Below are 23,185 nucleotides of genomic sequence, written 5' to 3'. Positions count from 1 at the left end.
CAATTTCTCTCCCCTTACCCCTCGTCGTCAATGACATCCATCCCCACCCTTCTCAGTTTTTTACACGTATTCCCCTCTTTCCCGTAAACTCTCAGACGATGGTTTCCAAACCAACTTTTGACCCCACCCTTTTTCACCCGGCTTGAACCCTCCTCCCCTCTTCTCCCGTTGTTTTCTCCTTCCCCTCTTCCCCGGCCATGATCCGTACGTCCGAGCCGAGCCTCTCTCTCTCCCCCCTACTCCCCTTCCTCTCTCTCGTCAAAACAAAATGCTTCGCTTCCATCAGACCTCGATATCTCCTCCAAAAATTCTCTGTAATTGTCATTTGACATGAGAATTTGTATTTTAAAGTTTTCTTTGTGGAGTTCCAATTGCATGTTTTCGTTTCAGTAGTGTATAAATTATCTTTTTGTGACAAATTCTTACATTCTGGTAGAAGGTAAGTTGGAGTTTTTCTCATTGTTTACATGCATTTGGAGGTTATGCTCCAACACCGGTTATCTTGCCGTAATTCATGTTACTTGCTTTCAAAATCTCATCCAAAGATTTTTTAACAGCAGAATTCTTCCTTTGACTTCCGTCTCGTCTGCTGAGTAATTATTTTCCTTACATGTAACATCTGTCAAAATGACTCGTTATTCTGGCGCTGGTCACAGTGAAGCGCTAATTGTTTAACGCTGCTTCACTTTTTCACAATATTGTGATAAGGAGTGATCTCCTGAAGTTATAAGCATGATCATGTGTTGAAAAGTAGACAACACTAATTTTGTGTCACAGATATTAGGAAGGAACAAAGTCCTACTTAATTTAAGTGGAGTGGCGCAATTGGGACAAGACCATAAAAGTGTAACACTATTTATATTCAAAACAACTAGAACCTCTTCTAACTACAAGGTTTGTAGTACAATATGATGTCATTTACGTTGCTCTCTTTTTCTGCGCCGAGCCAATATCTGTAATTACACAAGCTGTTCTTAAGTGCTCTAGCTGCACCGAAAGAAAAGAGAATGGTATGCCATCATAGACTGATTCAGTGGCCATGTCACTTGTTTTATATTGCAGTCCAATGATTCCCTCGTCAACAGTTACATAGCCTCGCAGAATTTGTGCGATGGTGGTCTATCGCATCTAAGTGTTTCTTGCAACTGAAATTTCCCCAGTTTATGGAGTTATATGAGGACATATATGTAACAACAGCGGTCGCTGACATCCGCCATTTTTAGGGCAAACGCTTTTTTCGAATTCTGGAACCCTCAAGAATGCCTGTGCAAAGTTTCAGATTTCTAGGATAATTTTTCGGCAAGATATGAACTGAAAACCATGTTATTTCTATAAACAGCAGATGTGAGAATCCACAGTTCTCCCCTGCCGGCGCGGCAGGACATGGTAGAGATTCGAATCCACTTGCGATGACTGCCCGCGCACCGTCTATGGGCTATAACTGACACTCAAATTATACGTATTGGGACAGTCTCGCCAGAATGGTTGATTTTTTAACTGATTTTATAATTTGTTCCGTATTTTTGTTCTAGAAGTCACAAACTGTCTAGTTTTTTGTTCAATTGTAATAAATGACTCAGCATTGACTTACTTTTGGTTCATTTCAATCGTTTCACTAGCCTTAACCCTCCTGAAGACTTTGTTTCATGCATAAAAATACGTTATCAGTAAAAACAGCGGATGTCACATTTTTTCCGAATCGCTGTTACTCCTTCAATTTTTCACTTACATAAATTGCAAAATGTGTATTTTTTACAGGAAGGGTTGCTCTTCATGAAAATCTTTATAAAAATCCTCTCGGTTCTATGGGCGGCAAAGTGCAAAGCTTCGAAAACTTCAAATGCGATTTTCTCACAGTGTGAAAACTCGAAATCCGCTATTGTTACAGATAAGTCCTCATGTACGGTTCATGACCTCTTAATGAGAAACTCATTATGAATCAACACAAGTAACTATTCATATATTTTCACGGTTACAGTCGTATGATTGGGTAGTCCCATGTTGAGTAAAATGAAGAAGATCATTTAATTTAGTAGTAGACATTAAACATATATATTCAAGGCTTAATGGCTGCTTTATTCTTTTACAGTGCATTCCCTGCCTACAGCATCCACTGAAACATGGGACCCGACTTTGATGTTGTCGACTTCTGTCGGAAGCTGAAAAGCAGCAAGAATCCACCTTACACATGTCCAATTGTCGAATGTGGAAAATCATACAAAAGTATGTGTGGATTTCAATATCACCTGGTCCACTTTGACCACTCTGCTCCTCCTCCAACCACTCCTGTGGGTCCGTCTCTATCCAAACTGAGTAAGAATTTCTTATTTGTCAATTTATTTATTCTTTTATTTCTTTCCTTATTTTTTGTGTCTTAAGCCTCCATTATATTACTTGATATTTAGGTTATGGCAATACATAGTAAATTATTTAAGTGCACAAATGAATCCTCCACACTTTCACGTGCCTATCTGTTAGCTTTTCCAATTATTCTCATCGCAAGATATCTGACCAATCTCAAAAATGATGACCTTTTTCTTCTTTTTTCCCTAGATATTTGACTTTTGACCCCTAAAAATTTTCCCTCAGTGTACAGTTACAAGAGCTTGCTGGGGGCGAAAGCGCACCATAGCACCCTTTTTCTACATCCCCGGTGTATTATTAAATGATAGCTTAGCTTGAAAACGCCTAGCATTGAAGAAATAAGATTTGAAGAATGTACATTGTTGATAGTGTATAAGCGGAGAAAGGGTCCTTCGAATGAATAGCGTAAGACCTTATACAAGACTTCAACTATAATGTTAAGGTTGAAATTCAGTCTGAGTCACTGAACAATTTTTACAAATTCTTCATTTCTTTGTATTTTTTAGTTTTATTAGGTTCCAAAACTTGTGGGAAACTATAATGACTGTGGTAATTGTAACCATATTTATAAAGATTATTTTTTGGCATGAAATTGTAAGTTTGGGATATTTTTTATCATCAGAAAGTTGTGGAAGGTCCACCTCAGAGCTAATGCATTTCGAAATAAATTTCTTATCACTCTTTATCTAATCTGCTAATTTAATGCTACGTACCCTCAGCATTTAATCTAAGAAAGATTGCATGAGTAGAAAATTTGTGATTTTATTCAACAATTTTTCTAATTTTTTTCTCAGTATGAATCTTGCCGCAGCTCTGAATTAGTGTTTCCTAAAAAGTTTGTGTTAATTTAAGGTATTTTCTTACTTGATTTCTATTCAGTTAATGAGTTTCAATGAGTTAAAATGTTAAATGTTACATCTATCTGCCAAATGAATTTGTCCTCTTTAATTATAAATCAATTCCTAGAGATCATATGGTAAAAATATGGTGCAAAAAATAACCAATTTTCATGAACAAAATAAGGATCACGTTCTTGATTTAAAAGGTTTTGCTAATTTTAAGCAGTTTTGAAAATCTCAGAACAACCATATTAAAGAAAATGTTTATGCCTATCATTTTAATTTGCTTAAAAAGATAACTTAAAAGGATCATGAATATCTCCTTCTTCCCTTTGCTGTGCAAATTTTGGAAACTGTACCCAACCATCTCGACCTGCACCATAATTGAGTCTACAACATACTGAAAACAATAACTGGAATAAAAATAACCTCTCTTAGAAATATATTCTATTCTCTTATCTTTCATCCTCACAGATAAAAAGAAACGAAGAAACTCAAAATCCCTACCCTCACCGGTAGAAGTTGTAAGCCCCCCGCCAAGAGAAGCCCTTACATATGCTGAGTCGCAGATGATTGTGGAGTTTGAAGTCAATGGGAAATTGAGGCGAGTCAACATAAAAAGACCCATACCTGTGATTTCTAAACAAGGCTATGAAGAAAAATATGGAGTGCCACCTGAGGTAAGTCTACTTCCAAACATTCTTCCTTTTTTCTATAATCTAATAGGGTGAGTTTGAGAATCATGGGCCTATTATATGACCAAGGAGGAGGGCTTGGCGCTGACACCTGGCCCTCCTTAGAATTTGAAACAGTATCATTTGGCCCCTCTAGAAAATTTTGGCTTCGAATATAACCCTAAATTTTTACTCTGCACAGTGCAAAATGAGAAAAAAAGAAGAGAACAATTTTATGAAATCACAAAATTGACAAAATTTTTGTTACAAATGATTGTTGTCAGGGTAGCCATTAAATGCAGTCAGTTCAAAATTTTCCAGGGGTGACCTCTGCGTGTACAAAGAGGCATTGCAAATCCCCCCGATGAGTGGGGCCAGGCTGAGGATAATTTTTCTAGAGGGGCCGGTCCTCCCAAGAAAATGATCTTGTTACGCCTATATTAAGATGTAGACCAAATTTGAAATTTTTCAGGAGTCATGGCTTAAGATATTCATAAGATGCTTGTAGTAAGTATTAATTTGTCATTGTAATTAGAAATATTCGTCTTTTATTTTCCTTCTTCTCTCGTAATTTTGATTAAACTCTTGGTTTTTCCCTTTTGAGCAGATTTCATCGGTAGCATCAGCAATTGAACTTTCAAAGAGTCAAGAAGCTATTGCAAAACTACCTGAGCCTTGTTTCCAAGAAATCTCTGACTATAATATAGCGGATGCTCCTCCCCAGCCAAATGCCTACATCAGGTAAGATCCAGTCCTGTATATCTGGAATTTATCATCTGCGACTGTCTAAAAAGAACAGTTGGATATTGTAGTATGATCAGAATCATTTTTCATGTAGCTCTGGATTTAATGTAAGCTTGAGTAATCTCTCTTTCCCCTATCATTTCAAATACCGCTGTTTAGAGGAAGAGTGGGACAATAACATCCACACACGTCAAATTTCTTGAAAAAGTCGAACTTTCTTGAGATCTCATATTTGCTACTGCAACGAAGATCCCAAGGTTTTCCCTTGAGATAGTTGCTTAATCAGAATCATCTCCTTTTCAAAACTGGTACAGAGATTCGAGGATTAAGCTAGGAATCATCTGGAAGGGTTTTCATCTCTCTACTTGGCTATTTAACCTGATTATCGCAAACAGTATACCAAAAAATCAAAATGATAGTAGCCATGAAGTAACTTCTTGATTGACACATCTCAAACATTGACGTATAATACAATCTAAACTGCGCATTAGGAAATTTCAGCGAGTCAGTAGGCAACTCGGATTGCAATACTTACTGAGCCAATGAAAATGCCAGTCTTGCCTGTGCCGTTGCCTGGTACGATCCGTATATCCGGCTGTATCAACTAACCTGAAGGCGCGTCTTTACGCTGATTTACCCCCCTAGCTGTGTCACCTCCCCTGCCTAAAGTCGGGCCTATAGTGCGCGGTCTAGATTGTGTCATAAGTCAATGATCTGAAATGGTAAGGCTTACCTTTTGTCTAATGAGAACCAGATTTAAGATGACCATAGTCAATTAGAATATTACTTTTTACCTAGTATTGAATGCTTTGAATAATCTGCTGCGTTCCTTAATCCCAAAAATTGCATCCTGCTATCACGAATATGTACCCTTTTCTCAATCTATCCCAACACTATTTACTATTGGAGGATAACATGAAATAAATCATCCCTCAAGGTGTGCACATAGCTTTTTGTTGTACCTTTTTTAAAGGTTTGCTAGGGAATACCGGGAAAACCGGGGAATGTCAAGGAATTTTAAAAAGTTACGGGAAACCTGGAAATGCAGGGAAAATGACAAAAGTGGCAGAGAAAATTGTTAAACCATCATTATTTGCTTCCCAAAATGGGTTTGATGTTTCAACTGAAACTATTTCAAATTATGTCTTTGTAACCATTTGGCATTCTTCAATTATCAGGGAATTTTACCAAAATGTGTCAGGGAACTTCCTTTTTTAAATTCTGTGGTATCTCTGCTCTTTACTCTCTGTTTCTTTAAATTGTGATAAAAGATTGCAAGAGCAACATCTCATGTGGTGTGATTTGCATAGGTTCATTGAGCGCTCTGTAGAGGAGTTGGATGGAGAAGTAGAATATGATCTGGATGAAGAAGACGCAGCATGGCTGGCCATCATTAATGAACAACGTAGTGCCAACAGCTTGCCAGAATTATCTGTAGACTCTTTTGAACTTCTTATGGACCGTCTCGAAAAAGAGTCCTACTTTCAGGTAGTTAAATCCTTATCTTTTATTTTCATTACACTTAAACATGCTACCTTTTCCTGACACCACTGTGTCCCATGCCACTTCTGAGCCTTAAACGTATACAGGACTTTAACAACTGCTTGCATCGTGGAAGCCTAGCAATGCAAGCGACCGCATCCCATTCAAAACGACTAGCAAGGTGTTTGCAGAACCCTGCATTGCCGGCCGTTGCAAACGGCGTGGCAGGCAGTATGTTAATGATTTCTTCCTTTGTGGCTCAAGCAATTCAAAAGGTAGCAAGATAGAAGATTAGTTTTTGTGAACTGGAGTTTCTTAATTATTAGGCCTTGTCCACACAAGCAAGGTTTGTGGAACTTATTTTAACTCAGCTATATTTTATTCAGCAAAACCTCAGTACGTCAAACTAATTCGCCCATAAGTTCTGCAAACCACGCTTGCATGGAGAAAGCCTTATTCTGATTCTGTTCCTTTTCTTACACTATTAAATGTCTAAAAGACGAAAACCATCATTTTTTCTTCTAGGGTTGGTATGTATCAGCTATCTCAGAGGCAAATTTTCCTGTAATCGAAATGAATTCGATGAATAATGAGTTTTCTGATGAAAAAGAAAGGTCATCTTTGTCATAATGAATAAAAAACTGAATCATTCGTTTTCAGATGCAATCAAGCCAGATTGATAAGCCAGTTATTGATGATGATGCAGTATGTTGCATCTGCAACGATGGAGAATGCCAAAATTCTAATGTCATCTTGTTCTGTGACATGTGCAACCTTGCTGTTCATCAGGATTGTTACGGCGTTCCATACATTCCTGAAGGACAGTGGCTTTGCAGGTAATTTAGAGTGTTGATTTTGCTTATTGCTTGCTGCTTTCTTATCATTAAATTCATTTCAAAACATTTTCACACTCTCACCAAGCTCGATAAAATGATTATGGGTTCTTCCAGCCATTTCATGTAGTGCTATACAAGTTATTTAGTGGCTAGTACGTTGGCCATAGCATTTTACTCCATCACTTTTTGATTTTTTGGTCCCTCTGTTGAAAGATTTATTCACCTTATGACAGAATGTACACCCTGATCCATGTAAAGAAGGAAAGAAGTATTTTAAAAAAACGTGAACTGTCAGCAGCTATCGATATTTGAATGCAAGAGGTGTGTTTAATCTTGAAACAATCAAACTTTGCAAGTAAGATTTTACATCCGATATATGTTACAATTTTTTAACTTTAATGAAAATTCTTAAATTCACATGTCCAAGAACTAAAAAGCAGGGCTTATAAGAGATCAGTTTTAAAAAATTTTGCCAGAAAAGTCTTGCGGACTAGTTCCATACGCAGGTGCCCCTCTTAGTGCCTCTTTCTCCAGCAGCACTCCAACAGAGGTGAAGAACAGAACCTTGATAACCCTTATTATCAGAAAAATTCTTTTTTTTTTCAATTATTTTGTATCCATGCATATCATGTCAAGCTTGACAATGTTAAAATCCTTGTAAGTAAGCGTGCCCAACAGCTGAAATTCTATGTCTACATCTGAAATTTTAATTACTATTTCAAATTACAGGCTTGTAAGTTCTGCGTTTACTAGTTATGTTTCAGTCATCAATGTTTTTTAAGAATCGGATGATTTTTCCAGGCGATGTTTACAATCACCATCACGAGCTGTGGACTGTGTGCTTTGTCCAAATACAGGCGGTGCTTTTAAACAAACAGACAAGGGGCAGTGGGCTCATATCGTTTGTAGTTTGTGGATTCCGGAAGTTAGATTTGCCAATACTGTATTTTTGGAACCAATTGATAGTATAGAGAACATTCCAACAGCGCGGTGGAAACTGACTTGCTACATTTGCAAGCAGAGAGGGGTCGGAGCATGTATCCAATGTCATAAAAGCAATTGTTACAGTGCATTCCATGTCACTTGTGCGCAACAAGCGGGCTTGTATATGAATATGGATACTGTCAAGGACACCATGAACGGTAAGAAAATCCTGGATGGATTTCCCAGTAAACTGTCTATTGAATAAATATCAGAAAGAAGCGAAAAGCTTTACCCTTGATTACAGAGGCTCTTGCGGACAACAGGGTAGTGGATCATTCTTTTATTGCCACTATTCCTTAGAATCATGATGAATATCGAGGGCTAAGCAACAATACTGCCCAACTGACAATATTGGCGAAAATAAATTAGTGTTTTTGCCACATTTTACTGCATAAAATATACAAAGTAATGTTTTTAATTTATTTCCAATTTGTATGAGAGCGCTGTAATGTATCAAAAAAATTGCAAATTGAACCTCAGCATTACAAAAATGGTGCAGTTTTTTCTTCATCCTGTAAAATCATCAATTTGCAGGTACACTGTATTGTTCCTTAGCCATCAATATGCTTTGCAGAAACAGTCAAGCTCTTCAAACCATACTCTAGGCTTTTCTATTTCCTCTAATTTTCCCTCTATCTTTCTCTATGATGGCCTTCTTAAAAGAATGTTCAAGATTTGAATTCTCTCAGGTCATTTAATGCTTTAAAATAAAGGTTTATGTAACCAAATCTGTGGAAAGGGAACCTTATCCTCTGAGAGGAAACTTTCTCCAACTTTTAACAAAGCCAGCCATGTTTTTCTAGAACCCAAGAATTTCTGTCACGGAACGTAGGAGCTAATATCTCCTTCAATTTTTGAGATTTTAGGTTCAAACTTGGGCCGAATTTTCCATTCTTTCTATCTCCACGCATTCACAAAAAATTGATGAAAATTTTCTTGCGGAAGGTGAGGTTCCTTTTTCACAGATGCCATCAAATGTACTTAGCAGTGGATTCTGTGAGCAGATGGACCTCTTTCGCCTAGATACATCCGAAATATGTTACTAAATTCCGAAACAGCTTACAACCTGAGTGTAGTACTTTGTCTAATTCTTGTCCATTTCTAACACTAATCTGAGCATTAATTGAGGACACAGCACCAAGAACAGCCTATAGGCGTGTAGGTCGTTATTACGCCCATCTGCTTTTCGGATTCTACGTACCCTGGACAATGCTGTGGTAGCGATAGAATATAGATAGGTAACGGCTCGAGGTCGAAAAACCCTTTTTTTTCCGAGTTAAGTCAGGCCTCTGGATCAATTGGTGCAAGAACGACCTATACGCGCGGCCTTGTCATTCTCGGTTCGCGGGCATCAGCGCGGCGCGGCGATAGTGATGGCTCGATTTTTTTATCTCATATTATAAAGAATTGTTTTTATTCCAGAAAAACGAGCTATTGAAATAATTTATTCTCCTCTCAAACCATCCATTCCTCCAAAAATGTATACTTCGCATATTGCCACCAAAATGACTGTTGGGCGTAATACGGGCCTATAAACTTAAGGGCATATAAGGTGCTAGTTACCCCTTTCTATACTCACTATCGATATTCTTTCATTTTGCGTTAATCATGCGTGATTAAAATGATTTATACTTCATATTGCCACCAAAATGACTGTTGGACGTAATAATGACCTATAAACCGCTTTTTTAAATTAAATATATTGGAGTGTAATCCCAAAACGTATCGCAAAAGCTACCCGGCATCCTTCAATAGAAGGGTTAGGTCACCCAAAAACACCAAAACAGGGTACCTGCTTAGAAAAGTCTGCGCAGTACATCAAAAACAAAACTTTAAATGCATTTTTCTCAAAACGCGGTTTCCAGTTATAGGCTGTTCTTGGTGCGGTGTTCTCAATTGAGGCATCTAGAAGCAAAATCCATTTTGCTATTTAGCCTGGATTCGGATTACGCAAGATTACTAGCATTGTGGGGCTCATAGCAAAATAGACTTTGCTTCAAGATGCCTAAATTTGTTGTCTCTTACGGTTTCTATTTTTTTTATGTATATTTTTTGTTTATTTCTCAAAATATTAAGTCGTTTGGTTTTTTTTTTTTTTTTTTTTTTAATTTTCCTCATCTCTGCTTTTTTTATGTTTTCAAGTATAATTATTAATCCATGACCATAATTCAATTTTGAATTTCAGAGGCAGGCCCCATGTTGGTTCAAAAAACTGCGTTTTGTGATGCTCACACACCTGCAGATGCTGAGACCCGGCCGATCTTACCACTACAACAGGCTAGCTCTGAGGAGAAGATGAAAAATGCGCGCAAACTTTTGGCCAAAAAACGTGTCTCATTACCTGTTATTTCCATACCCACAATTCCTCCTGAGAGGTAATCTAATTAGTAATCACTTTAACTTTTGTAGCTGAAAAAGTTCAAATAGATGAAATGGAACTACCCTCACTAAGAATGTAAATGAAAGAAACATTATGTGAAAAACTCCAAAAATCAAAACTGACAAATGACCTAAATAGAAATAATGTTGTAATTAATATTTTTTAGGAACAAAGAAAAAAACTCCTAGAAACTTCATCTTGTGGCTTAAGTTTTTTGGCTGTAAAAAAATTATAAAAAGTTCTCTCCGCAGGGTTTTAAGGGAACTGTGGCGGGGAGGTATCACAGAGTGCCAGTTAACACTATGAAAGGAACTTTTATGTATGTGAAAAATCGTCATGGAGTTTCAAAGCTCCTGTTTTTCTGTTTTTTAAAAATGAGATAATTCATTTCTTGTTTGCTTATGGAGAGTGTTCAACCTGGTTTTCATAACTCCTTTCTAACATGTCTTTTTTCCCATTATGACAAAACCATGGAAAAAGAAATTGTCAGAATTAAGCCTCCCAGTTAGGTTCTCCTAGTAGAAGAATCAGGTATCATTGATTTGCGATATTAATGATACTCAAGAAAAAAAACAAATTAATCACCCAATTCATGATTCTTTTTTCATAACGTAAGCTCTGTTTGTATGAAAGCAATGTTGCAGTGCAACCTTTAAATATTTTAAGATGTTGACGGCCATGGATTCAAGTGTAAGTTGGATGGTACTTGACTAAGCAGATGAGAAACGTAAACTTATCTGAAATTGGGTCTACCAAAATGGCGCACAGAAACTTCATTTTGTAATCATTAATCTCTGTGTGTAATTTTTTTCTGTCCATGTATAGAATTCAAGAAATTGGATCTTTGGTTACCTTGCCGAAAAAATCACAACTAATTCAAAGACTGATTGCATATTGGACCTTAAAACGACAGTTCCGCAATGGTGTGCCACTGCTGAGACGACTCCAAAGCTCTCATCTGTCCCGACGAGACCAGTCACGACCTTCGGCTCAGGTAGTTAGTGATCTTGTAAGTATCCAAAATTTTACTGTTCTTTTTTTGTCTTTGAATTAAGTATTTGTTTTATAGAAATAAGAAAATTAATGATGCTACCAAAACTGCTCTCAATCACAGGTTGATAAGGATGTTTGCCTCTAAAACTTAAGAAAAACCAAAGAAACCTAAGATTAAAAATTTTAAACACACCAAGGAAGAGTGAAATGAGGGATAGGCTTTATAGAAATAATAATTTAAGAAGAAGAAAAATAGGAATTAAAATTAGGAAAGGCGTAATGTCCCAATAGGTGCATTAAACGAGAAATTTTATCACTAAATGTATAGATCAATGCTGAGAAATAATCTATCAAGTAAAGGTACGATTTCAAGTTAAATCGATTATCAATTTTTAACCGTAGCTTTTATAAAAAAAATCACTAGTTGTATCGCCCAACACTAAGCTGATCATGAAAGCGTACGCTAGATGTATCAGATGTTCGAAAAAGAAAGAGCTGCAAATGTTTTAATTTTATGCGAGTTTAAAGAGGCTAAGGAATTCTTTCCTTCCTTCTTCATATTATTCAGCCTTGATGAAAACTAGAGACTTGGGGCCACTGAAGAGCTTCTGACTCACAACAAGCATCAGTTTTTGAATTTTCAAGATTGCTACCATCTCGATTGAATTAACAATGCAAAATTGAGGAGGTGTTTTTTTTGTTTTTTTTTTGTTTTTTTTTTTTGTGAAAAACACGCCAAATCAAGAATTCTAGCAAAACTATTTTGTGTCTTCACGATAATATGGTGAATGTATCAGCTCTATAATAATATTTTCCTTTGTTCTTTACACATCTGTCTCTCAAAGGACTTCCAAAAATTTAAGTATTCTCAAGTTGAATTCCTTTGTTGCATGTTTGTTTCAGCATTTTTTAGTTTTAGCTTTTTTTTACAGTTCGATTTGCTCTTTATTTACTATGGGTGCTATCCACTGTGATTCCGTTTCTATTTAATGATAAAAGGTGGACTGTTCGAAGGAATGTATTCTAATGAGCAGTGAAAATGTATAAATGAGGGAAATGCATTTTTACCTGGACCAGTCCAAAACCACTAATGGGTGCAAGTTTGTCACAGAAAATATGTATCCCTATATCACAACAGGTCAAAATGTCGGTGAAATAAGAAACCTTCGTATAGGAAGTTTATAATTCATGAGCATTCATTAATCATGGAAATCCAATTCATCACTGTTCAATTCAGAAGTGTAGAATTTACAAAATGCTCACAGCTTGCCTTATTCCATGGCCTTCTCCTCTTGCTCAAAATCTAAAATCTCGTCTGCGAGTGTATGAAGTCCTATTTTATTTGAACTTAGATCTATCCACATATTTCCTTGATTTAATTTCCCCTCAAAAACCAGAAATTCCCTCTGAAAAAGAGAGGTCTTCCTCTGAAATTGTTCTCAAATCTCTGGCTTTTTGTTCTCTTAAATCGACAAATCAAAAAATCGGGCATTTTTCACACCTCAAATCCGAATGATTAGGTTTTAACTTGGTCAGCAACTTTTGAATGGTTTTTGTGCTGTATCGTAAAATTTTTATTTTTTATAGTCTCCATGCCTGCAAAATATTAATGTCAAAACAAATTATACGTTTCCAAGAATTAGGTTGATTGTATGAATTGCAATTTTTTACTTAAAACTTATGAGCTGTGGCAAACACCTCATTTAACACCATTGATTATTGCCACCTGTCTGTTCTCAAGCAGTCAGAAATATAAATTATAAGATTTTAAATAACATCAAGATCAGGCAATTGGCCAACTTGACTTTCAAATGTGAAAATCAAACCAAACTATCCAAGGTCTCTTTCTCTAAATATGTAGTTTCTTTCTGCACATTGGTTTTCTCTTCTTATTTTTATTTCTCTCTTGAAACTTGCGTTTTGTGATTTAATTTGAACTTCTGTGCTGATTATCATTGCTCTTTTTTTTACATGTTTTAATTTTCTGGTTTTCCCCTTTTTTTTTCTTTTTTTTAATTCTGGATGGTCCAATACTTGGTATTATATACTACTGTTTGAATACTTACGGTAATAGTCCATACAGAACAAAATAATAATCAAATTTCTTTTTAGGATGTAAATATTGTGCTCAACAATGAAATGACACATGGAAGTGATATGCACCTTCATATTTGGTCTTTCATTTAGCATGTCTTTCATTTAATTTTCGTGATGGTAGTACTTTTCCCAAAGGAATCTAATGGTCGACTTTGAGCAGTACTAACCACCGAGCAACTTCTTTTGAAAATGTTTTTATCTCCTACAAACAGAAATAAAATTTGAAAAAGGAAGTGCACAGAGTAGAATTGGGTTTATTTCCATAAATTTTCTGCTAAGTTAAAAATTTGAAAATATTAATTGGAGACAACTAAGTGGGTCCATCCTTTTTTTTATCTATGTAAACAACAAAGTAGGCTAAATCTTCTCGTGAAAATACATGAAGTAATTTTGGTAAAGCTGAGAATTTGAAATTCAGTCGCCCAACCTGTTGAAAAGTTTATGATACCACCCTTTTTTAAGCATCGACAATTTTAGGACACGTTACAGATTTCTTCAAGACGTTCATGTGGGATTTCAATCTGAAACTCTTTTTCACCAGACAGAGATCCTAGCTAATAAAAAAAAATTGGATTATTTGTATAAATACTTCATTTTTTTTTCTTTCTGCCTAGGGTGAATTAAACAAACAGCTAAAATATTGGCAACATTTGCGACAAGATCTTGAGCGAGCAAGACTGCTCTGTGAGTTGGTGCGGAAAAGAGAAAAGGTGAAGAAGGAGTTCGTCAAGGCGTAAGTCTCTTTTTACACAGCATTTTGACACATTAGATGTAAAAACTACGAAAATAGCCTTAGATTTGTACGGTAATATCAAACTTTCACAAGTGGTAAACTTTCGTAAAGAATGAAGGAAAGCAACCCCCTCCCCCTTTCTTGTAAAGAAACTGGACAAATTACAAAGTCGTTCAAAAAGCCATAACCACTGCAGTAAGTAGGATATAAAGAAGACAAGGACAGAGGTGCAAAAGTCAAGTAAAAGGAAGTAATGAAATAACCCTCTTTTTTTGACCCGAGGCCTTGCCTAGAGATCGGTCATTTTGTGAGCACAAAGGTGAGAGTTACCTGCATCAGCTTTTTTTAGATTCTTTGTCAGTTTAAACTTAACACTCTAATCTGTAGTAAAAAAATCTCCATCTTCCGTATAGCCATTAACATATGTTTCATTATGTCTTTTAATGCGCAATTCTACCTTTAATGCTGAATGAAATTATTTTTCTCTTAATGATCAAATTGATTTTTTTCTTCTTGCAGGAAGGAAGCAAGTCTACTGGGAACCTTGTGTCCTTTTAACTTATTTCTCCACAGACTGCTAGACATGGTCAAAGCATTGGATGTTTCTGAAGTGTTCACGGAACCGGTTGACCAGAATGAAGTACCTGATTATGGTGACATTGTTAAACATCCGATGGACTTGCAGACAATGTCAGAAAAAATTGATGACATGAAATACTTGACTGTGGATGATTTTGAAGCTGACTTCAAGCTCATGATCTCCAATTGTCTTGCATATAATTCTAAGGATACCATGTTTTATCGAGCAGGCATTCGACTCAGAGAACAGGTAAATGAATCAAAATCCTTGTAGCAAACATTATGGAAACTTTGAATCCCACCTCAGGAATTATTTAATATGAAACTGACTCTGTTCGGCTTAAACTGCCTAAATTAGCCTAAACTTTTTTTTTTTAACTTTTCTTTAAAAGTAATTCCATTCCTCATTAATTATTTTGTTATGCAATGCACATTCAGCTATCTCATAAGCCTTCTAATTGATTGTAGACTCAAAAATTTTCAATTTTTTGAATGCCACTCATTCAAAGGTTACAATTTTGTGGGGGCTTTATTTGGAGGATGCTAAAGAGAACGAATTTTTTTCAGAATTAACTTTAACGTATCCTCTGTATCTAGAATGTATGAATTTCCTCCTAACCTTGGAGTGTCAGATTTACCAACTTAATCTAACCTTAAATGATAAAGTACATACCTCTACCTTCAATTCATCCCTCTTTCAATTTTTCTCAAAATGCATAGACAATCATATATTTTTGTCCATGCTGCTTTGCCCCAAAGGTTCAACTTTTTGCTCAAATGTTGTAATACATTCTTTGCTCTTATTTCAGGCTGAGCCACTTATTAGGACAGCCAAGAATGATGTTATCAACCTCGGATTAGACTTGAAAACTGGATCATTTGCTAATGCTAAGGATTTAACGGAAACTGTGTCACCAAAAGTTGTAGAGAAACCGACTCCAGCAACTCCTGCAGTTGATGAGAATCTGGCCACCGAAATTGACAAGCAGCTTGCAGCCATTTCTGAATCATATGATTCGATGGTAAATGCAGTTATAATTTCTATTTTCTATCACAGCAATGTGCAATAGGCACTTTCTTTTGCAGCCAATCAATGATGGAAAACTGAAATTTTATAATAATGAGAAACCTGTTTTTGCAAAATAAAATATCCATTCTTTGACAATTGTAAATTGCAGGATTGCTTCAGTCAGAGAATACTGGCAAATGTTTGAGAATTTTAAAAAGTTAGAAAATACCCGGAAATGACAGGGAAAATAATGAGAGTGTTAGGGAAAAATTGTTAATTATCTTTTTTTGCTTTCTAGAATGGTTTTGACGTTTCAAACAGCAAATTTTCGTGAAAACTATTTCAAATTATGTCCTTTCAAGCATCTAGCATATCTTCAATAGTCAAGGAATTCACCAAAATGTGTTTGGGAAATTAGAGAATTGTCAGAAAAATTTATTTTATAAATTCTGTGACATTACTGAAGTTGATTTGGAATTTTTAATTATTTTTTAACTTTTAATCCTCCAATGATGAACAATGAAAAATCAACTTTTTAATATGAAGAAATGCTTAATTTTGAATTTTATCAGGCAATTTTCGCAAATTATCAAGGACGTAATTTAAATCTCAGTTCTTTTTTAAGAAACTGTAACAAAGCTCTTGTTTTTCAATGTGGTTTGCTGTATTTTACAGAACCATGACGAACTGATGTGCAAACTTCTCCAGTTACAAGATCGAAGCCAAAATTTGAAACATGGTTTGGCACGAGCAAAACGATTAAAGTTAGTGAAGATAGAAATCCAAAGACTTCGCAGATTGATGAAATCTACAGCAAAGAGGCCTCGCTCACCAGAAGTACCCGAAGGTAAACTCAATTTTTTTGTGCCATAAAAATTGCTGTATTTTAAGCTATTATAAATTGAGCTCTTTTCATGCCGGGATCATTTTGTTTTTAAAGAGGGGAGTAATGCCTGTTTCAAGCCCACTCTGAATTTCCTGAATCCAGCAATTTTTTAATCATCGAAGATCAATATTCTGAGGTTTGCATCATGATTTGGTCATTTTCGGTCTCTGGTCTAACCATGAGTCTAAAGGTCGATTTTGGCAAGAAGCACGGATTTTTCGGCATTCGACCGCAAAACCTGCATTTTTTGTTAGAATCATCCTTCAGACACATGTTTAGGACAGTATTAGCCCTGAAAATGACCAAATCATGATGCATTCCATAAGATGTAGACGTTTAATGAGCAAAAAACCGCGGATTTGAGGAAATTCAGCGTCGGCCCAAAAACGACCATTATGGATACTCCTCTTTATTGTAATTTGGGTTCGATCATACTTCTATCATGAGGAGAAAACATCAACTTAAGGGATAACACATTTTTTATCCCTCCAACTACTGTGTTGTAAGTGGGCTTTAGCTTACAGGTATGTCATGGGCGATACAAGCCACTTATTTTTTCCATTTTTAACTGACTCTTGACATACTCTTTTCAGTACTACCCTTCGAGGGAAAGAAGAAACGATCAAGAAAATCAAGGGATGATTCACTCGGAGGCACTCCAGAAGTCAATAACAGTTTTGTATCAGCAGCTACACCTCCATCCACACCTGACAGATGTAAGTGCTTTCATGATGTTTTTTTTTTTCATTTGTAGAAGGATTTAAATTTTATTTATGATGTTCAATAATTTTTAGTGAATTTTAGGAAAATCTAGACTCTTGTAACATTTTTCGACCTGTCTCTGAAAATGTATAATCGAATCACAATTTTTCTTCGAGGCCTTTTCAAAATGTTAACTATCATGCCGAGAAACCTGAGAGGGTGTTAAAGGCTCCTCTGCTACCACAGCTGAGCCACCTCTGCAGACTGACCGATTCAAAGTGTTTCTCTGGTGTCATCAATTACCAGCACCATTCATTAATGCATGTCCTGTGAGTAGTACAGTATGATAAAGATGTATATTTTTTCCCCCTAATTTTACTTAAATATTCATTATTTTTATTTTTTTTCTGTTTTCTCGTTTTTACGTGACCATTGCAGTGGCGTCAGCAGAAGCATTCACCAAAAATAGAGTAGTGGTCAATATGTGAAGCGCTCATGATGATTTTTCTTTTTTTTCCTTCCTTACAGAATTGCATCATATGAATGGCTGAGACTTGGAAGATTTTGTTAAATGATGGTCTCAGAAGAGCAAACATAATATGAGGGCAATGAGAATTACCAATGAAGCCTATTTTTTTTGCACCTGATTGTGCACTTGAACTCTCTCATCGCTCAAAAGTATTAAAAATGTTTGCCTTGGATAGTTGCAGCAAACAAAAGTGTACACAAACACGCATATATTGGTTGCCAAAGTGCAAAAACACATATTTCCATTTCAGCTTAATCTTCATACCTGAGCAGAAAATTTTACATCCCTGGTCCTTAGTCTCAAGTTCATTAAAATATTATTACCACAATCTATATTCTCCGTGTGTTTAATACTTTTGTGAATTGATTGTATAATCTACTTCCAGCGGAAAACAATTCATGTGTCTCTCCCTCTGGTATTAATCGACGAACAGCTGTGCTTTTTACTCGTAAAGCAGCGGCTGCCTCTCAGCTTTTCAAGAAACCTGATATCCCAACTCCAACATCCGGCATAACGTAAGTAAATTTCGAGGAAGGAACTGTTTAAAAGGCTTGAATTTATTTTTCTAACAAGGAGACTACGTCTCACCTATTTGCCAATAATGTGCCCATGAAGGTTTCTATCGATTGGAAAGAGATATCAATGTTGAAACTACGATTGCAAGTATCTGGTTTGTGGTGTTTTTAAATCTCTGCTCTCATAGTACTGTTCTTAAAAAGAACAAATCAACAGTCCGCAGTCAAATACTAGTTAAATGCTTCAACTCCACAAATTCTAATGACAGGATTGAAAGTCAACTTGAATTTACTCTGTTTTGGTTGCTGCAAGTGTTAAAAAAACTTTACCAAAATTTAGGAAATTTTACACATACTGGGCAAATTTGTAATGAGTAATTTCTCTTCTCTTTTCTTTCCAGTCCAACACCCGGTCGTAAGAGAGGAAGAAAGAGCACTAAAAATCAAACGCTTGAATCACCTGAACCAGTTCCTGATAGTTTCACCACTTATCGCTCCAGTGCTGGTAAGTCTTTTTTGACAAGGTTTGTTTTTGCAAAACCTTTTTTTATTCTTAAATTTCCTTAATAATATTTATTCTTTATCAGAAAAAAAATACCCATCATGATATTTGTTGTAATGTAAATTTCTACTAAAAAGTTACAGGATTTCTTTTCTAATTCTCTTTCCTCACAAATACAAATAAACTTAAATAATACTCTTGTTCCAAGAATTCTGAAAAATTTGAAGTTTTTTAAGCAGTCTCATATTAATGATTACAAACCCGTACCGCCTATATGTAAACTAATAATTTTAAAGGGCAAAAACAAACTTTTGCCATTTTTGTAATTTTAAGGCTGGGTTAATAATTTTTTTTATTCATTACAATGCTCCCATATGGGATTGGAAAAATTTAAAAACAGCAGATTGCGCATTTTATACTTTAGAATGTGGCAAAGTCACAAACTCATTTTTGCTAAAATGTTCGTCAGGCGGTATTGTTTCTTAGCCCTTAACATAGGTCTGCTTTTGAAAAAATGGACCCCCCCTTCCTGAAGACACAATTTTTCTCAAACACTTGGTAATTGAATTCTCGTTAGAAACTGCTCTGGAGTGCTCTGAACTGCCAAAAAATTATTTACACGCAGTTAAACCCCTTTATGTGTCCAGAAAGGGTGCGAAGGTACATTTTAACCTGACAATTTTGAACCTTGAACATAGCAAGTAGACTGTTAAATCAGTTTTTCTCAAAAATACATTGTTGGAACTGTGAACCTCAAATCACAATATGTAGGGTTTGTTTTGACTCGTTTGTGCCTTTTTCAAGTCAAAGATATTTTTAAATTATTGATTTTTGAATTTTTCAGTCGTAAAATTCTTTTTACCATTGACTCTATTGTGCATTGATGCTGGTAATTTTTTAAATTGCAGAAATGCCTGCGGAAACAGACGATGACTCACATTCGGATGAAAATGAGTCAAGCTGTTCTGATTGCTCCTCTCAAGACAGTGATGACTCCTCCTCCACCTGTTCATCCAGCGACAGTGTTGAATGTAGTAGCACCAGTGGCGAACTATCACAACTACAGCTAGTTTGGGCGAAATGTAGAGGTTATCCCTGGTACCCTGCCTTGGTAAGTCCATTGATGTTAAAACTTTATTATGTGTATCATGCGTGCCTCTTCTAGGCTCTGAATTGAAACTGATTGTCCTTTACAAAATGTTTCTGTATGTTTCAAGCTTTATTGGTAAAATATGAAATGCTCCAGAAGGAAGCAGGTCTGAGCCTACGTTGGGCACTGAGCCTGACAGGTTGGGAGTATACAGGAATCTGATCTGCAGTGTTGCGTACTTTATGATCGGCCCCATACTGTTGTTTAATTTTTATTTTGTCTAAGTTTTACCTGTTTTTTTTTTTTTTTTTTTTTTTTTTTTTTAATCTCAACCATGTAACCGATTTTATACTAAGATATGCAATAATATGACCAAAAAAGGGAGGACAAAGGATTTCTAAGTTCCTGAGCAAATCAAACCGCCTGAATATTTAAATTAGATAGCATTCCTATTGTTCTTATTCATTGGGGCATTTTGATGGGTGAGAATGCTTGCTCATTAGCTAATCTAAAGATCTTGCAACCTCAAAATATATGTATTTCCATTGAAGAAAGGTGAAGCACAACGGTTCAATGGTGGCGCGGAAAGGTGGTTCTACTATTTGAAGCACAAACTACTCTTTAGTTATTTGCAGCTCATACATTTGTAATCGAAATATGCAGTAAAGTACTCATAGTAACACAGTCAAGACACTGAGTTTTGAGACTAATTTTGTAATGGACAACTGTCTAATTTTTTTTTATCGTGATGTTTGATGAGGGCTCCTATTAGAAGTACCTACATTCAGTTGTAGATAAGTTTCACAGTGTAGATACATTATGATAGAAAAGTCAATGGAGCTTTTAATACTGCTGGTTAGGAACTGAATTCATTTCAACTGTGCGTAACATACAACAGTAATCAAGCAATTTTTTCTTTGATTCTCCCTGTAATAATTTCCTTGCTAAAATCTGTCTTTTATTTTGCAGACGATCGATCCAAACATGCCTCGCGACTATGTTCATCACGGCGTTCCAATTCCTTCACCCCCTCTAGATGTACTAGAGCTAGAGAAGACACACTCAGAGCCCGTCTTTTTAATCCTATTCTTTGACACCAAAAGAACTTGGTATGTATTTGTTTACCTTTCCCCCATCCAGTTGTCTTTGGAAAGTCATTGATTAAAAAGCGCAGACCAAATGGTGCACTTAAAAAAACACAACTTTCTTTCTAATATTCTAACATTCTTTTATAACTTTTGATTAAGTTTTTCCGGTGATGCTGGTTTTTTTAAGATCTTGCTTTCCATCCCATTCATCAACAGACACTTTGTGTCCTGATAAGGCTTGCTTTGGGACAATAATGAACCTCTTATTTCAAAAAATTGAAGGCAACGCAGACATCCAGGTATTTTTTAATAACAACCAAAAAGTCATGGAAATTGACCTAAACATAGATCTCCGAAAGTAACTAATAAGTATTTGAAAAGGGTGACAGCTTTCAATCAAAATGCATTTTTATGATGAAAATCGGTTTTCTTTTCTTTTTCGTTTCAACATTTTCTCTCTGTTTCAGTTTTTTTTTTCTCTTTCTCCCCTCCTCAAAGCCTGTCTCTTTATTTTAATTCTATTCTATTCTCTATTCTAAATTTTATTTGCAAATATTGCAACTACTACAAGAATTATATGCCTTGTATCTATTTACCGAAATTAAATTCAGAAAGGTATTAAGCAACAGAGTAATGATAGATAATAGAGATTATCTAAAAGAACAGGAATTCTGGGATTTTCGGTCTCTTGTTTTAAGAATTTAGGTGTACGAGAAGATGTAACATGTTTAATATTCTACAATTCATAAATACTTTAAGCCTACATATTTTGGAGGATTTCTTTTCCCAGATAAAAATATCCAGAAGCTGGTGAGCAATGTGAAGTCTCTCTATCATTACTATGTTTTTGCAATTTCTGCATTATTTGTAAAGTTTTGTCTTATTTTCAGGCAATGGTTACCTCGAAATAAACTGGAACTCCTGGGAATTGATAAAGAGATCGACATAAAGAAACTGACGGAGTGTCGAAAGCAGGCTGACCGCAAAGCGGTGCGGAAAGCTTATGAAGATGCTCTAGAATTCAGAAGCGCAACAACTGCTGTGTTGGCTGATGAGTCTCCATCATAGTAGAATAATTTTTGATACTTTGTACCTATAGATATTTACAATATCTTAATAAGTTGTGATCTCGTGTGAATTATTATTTCGCATTTCAATCCGTCTTTGTACTTTATTTTTAGTAATTGTTCTTTAATAATCCTTCATTAGTTTTATGTTAATATATACTATGCTGGCTGAACTTGTTATTAATTTATTCAGCCAGCATTGTGAACTGGGGGTTAACAAGGGTCTTCCAGCTCTTTTGCTCAATTTACTTTTCAATGTGCACTTTTATTTTTTATTTTATATTCTGTGTTTTAATGCCGAGTAGATTGTATTGCTTACAATTTTATCACTTCATCATGAAGATTTTACTATTTTTGTAAATCTTTTGTGCTTGCCAGAAATCAATTTTAAATTTTTAATTTTTAAAGTCTATGAGGAAAAGAAAATCTTGCTTTTTCATCACCAAATTTTTTCATTGTTCTGGAAAGATGAGTTCAGTTTTAGAACAGCATGTTTTAAATCGAAGTAATATTGGTTTGCTACAATGACCACTTGCTGTTAAGCAATATTGTAAATATGGCTAAAAGTCTACATACCCTCACAATCCTTCTAAAATCGTGTCTATTGCAAATTAAAAATTAAATTTTTTGATGTGTGTTAATACTTTATTTACCAAGTTTTTCCTTCTTTTTCCTATGTTAAGACAGTTGTTACACTGTAAAATCATGGTAACTGAAAATATTTAACTGATTGATAGCAGGCACTGCTCTTCTTTTTTAATTTTAAATTGATTGGACAGCATTTACAAGTAAAATGTAACCTGTTTTTCCTTATAAAATTTTGTCATGCAGTATTCTGCTTTTATCAGAGTCCATGCTGAAATGTAAATGTCATTGTCCCGCTTATTGCTGTCCAATTCGTGCAAAAATTTCTCATACAACTTTTCAAAGCTACTATAAAGTGAAAGCAAGTTCTAATACTTAATATACACACTAAAAATGGGATTCATTAATGCATTTGTCAAATAGTTTTCTGGGATTTGCAGCAAGTCGCCCAGTTTTCAGCAATTCATAAAGTCGAGAAATAACAGTTCTCAGTTTTTCTGGAATGTT

The 23,185-nt window shown here is 35.5% G+C and overlaps 1 protein-coding gene across 3 annotated transcripts; it reads left to right on the top strand.

The window, feature by feature from the left end:
• Nucleotides 1-234: 234 nt before the first annotated feature.
• Nucleotides 235-22,741, top strand: Br140 (bromodomain-containing protein 140). Of its 3 annotated transcripts, none has more exons than XM_019046979.2 (19): nucleotides 235-439; nucleotides 2,090-2,313; nucleotides 3,678-3,883; nucleotides 4,485-4,618; nucleotides 5,932-6,109; nucleotides 6,764-6,939; nucleotides 7,741-8,081; nucleotides 10,109-10,298; nucleotides 11,129-11,297; nucleotides 14,008-14,126; nucleotides 14,646-14,955; nucleotides 15,515-15,727; nucleotides 16,390-16,561; nucleotides 17,194-17,316; nucleotides 18,217-18,346; nucleotides 18,748-18,851; nucleotides 19,757-19,959; nucleotides 20,908-21,047; nucleotides 21,917-22,741. In XM_019046979.2, exons 2-19 carry the CDS (start codon nucleotides 2,121-2,123, stop codon nucleotides 22,092-22,094), a joined length of 3,279 nt encoding a protein of 1,092 aa, XP_018902524.2. In that variant the 5' UTR covers nucleotides 235-439; nucleotides 2,090-2,120; the 3' UTR covers nucleotides 22,095-22,741. The 3 variants fall into 3 exon arrangements, with proteins under 3 accessions (XP_018902524.2, XP_018902523.2, XP_018902525.2); XM_019046978.2 differs by having other exon boundaries at nucleotides 11,129-11,312; XM_019046980.2 differs by lacking the exons at nucleotides 235-439; nucleotides 2,090-2,313 and adding an exon at nucleotides 3,082-3,216 and having other exon boundaries at nucleotides 11,129-11,312.
• The last annotated feature ends 444 nt before the right edge of the window (nucleotides 22,742-23,185 follow it).

The sequence above is a fragment of the Bemisia tabaci genome, chromosome 1 (genome assembly GCF_918797505.1).
Source record: "Bemisia tabaci chromosome 1, PGI_BMITA_v3".
Classification (NCBI taxonomy): Eukaryota; Metazoa; Arthropoda; class Insecta; order Hemiptera; family Aleyrodidae; genus Bemisia; species Bemisia tabaci.
This window is presented reverse-complemented; position numbering and strand designations above follow the sequence as displayed.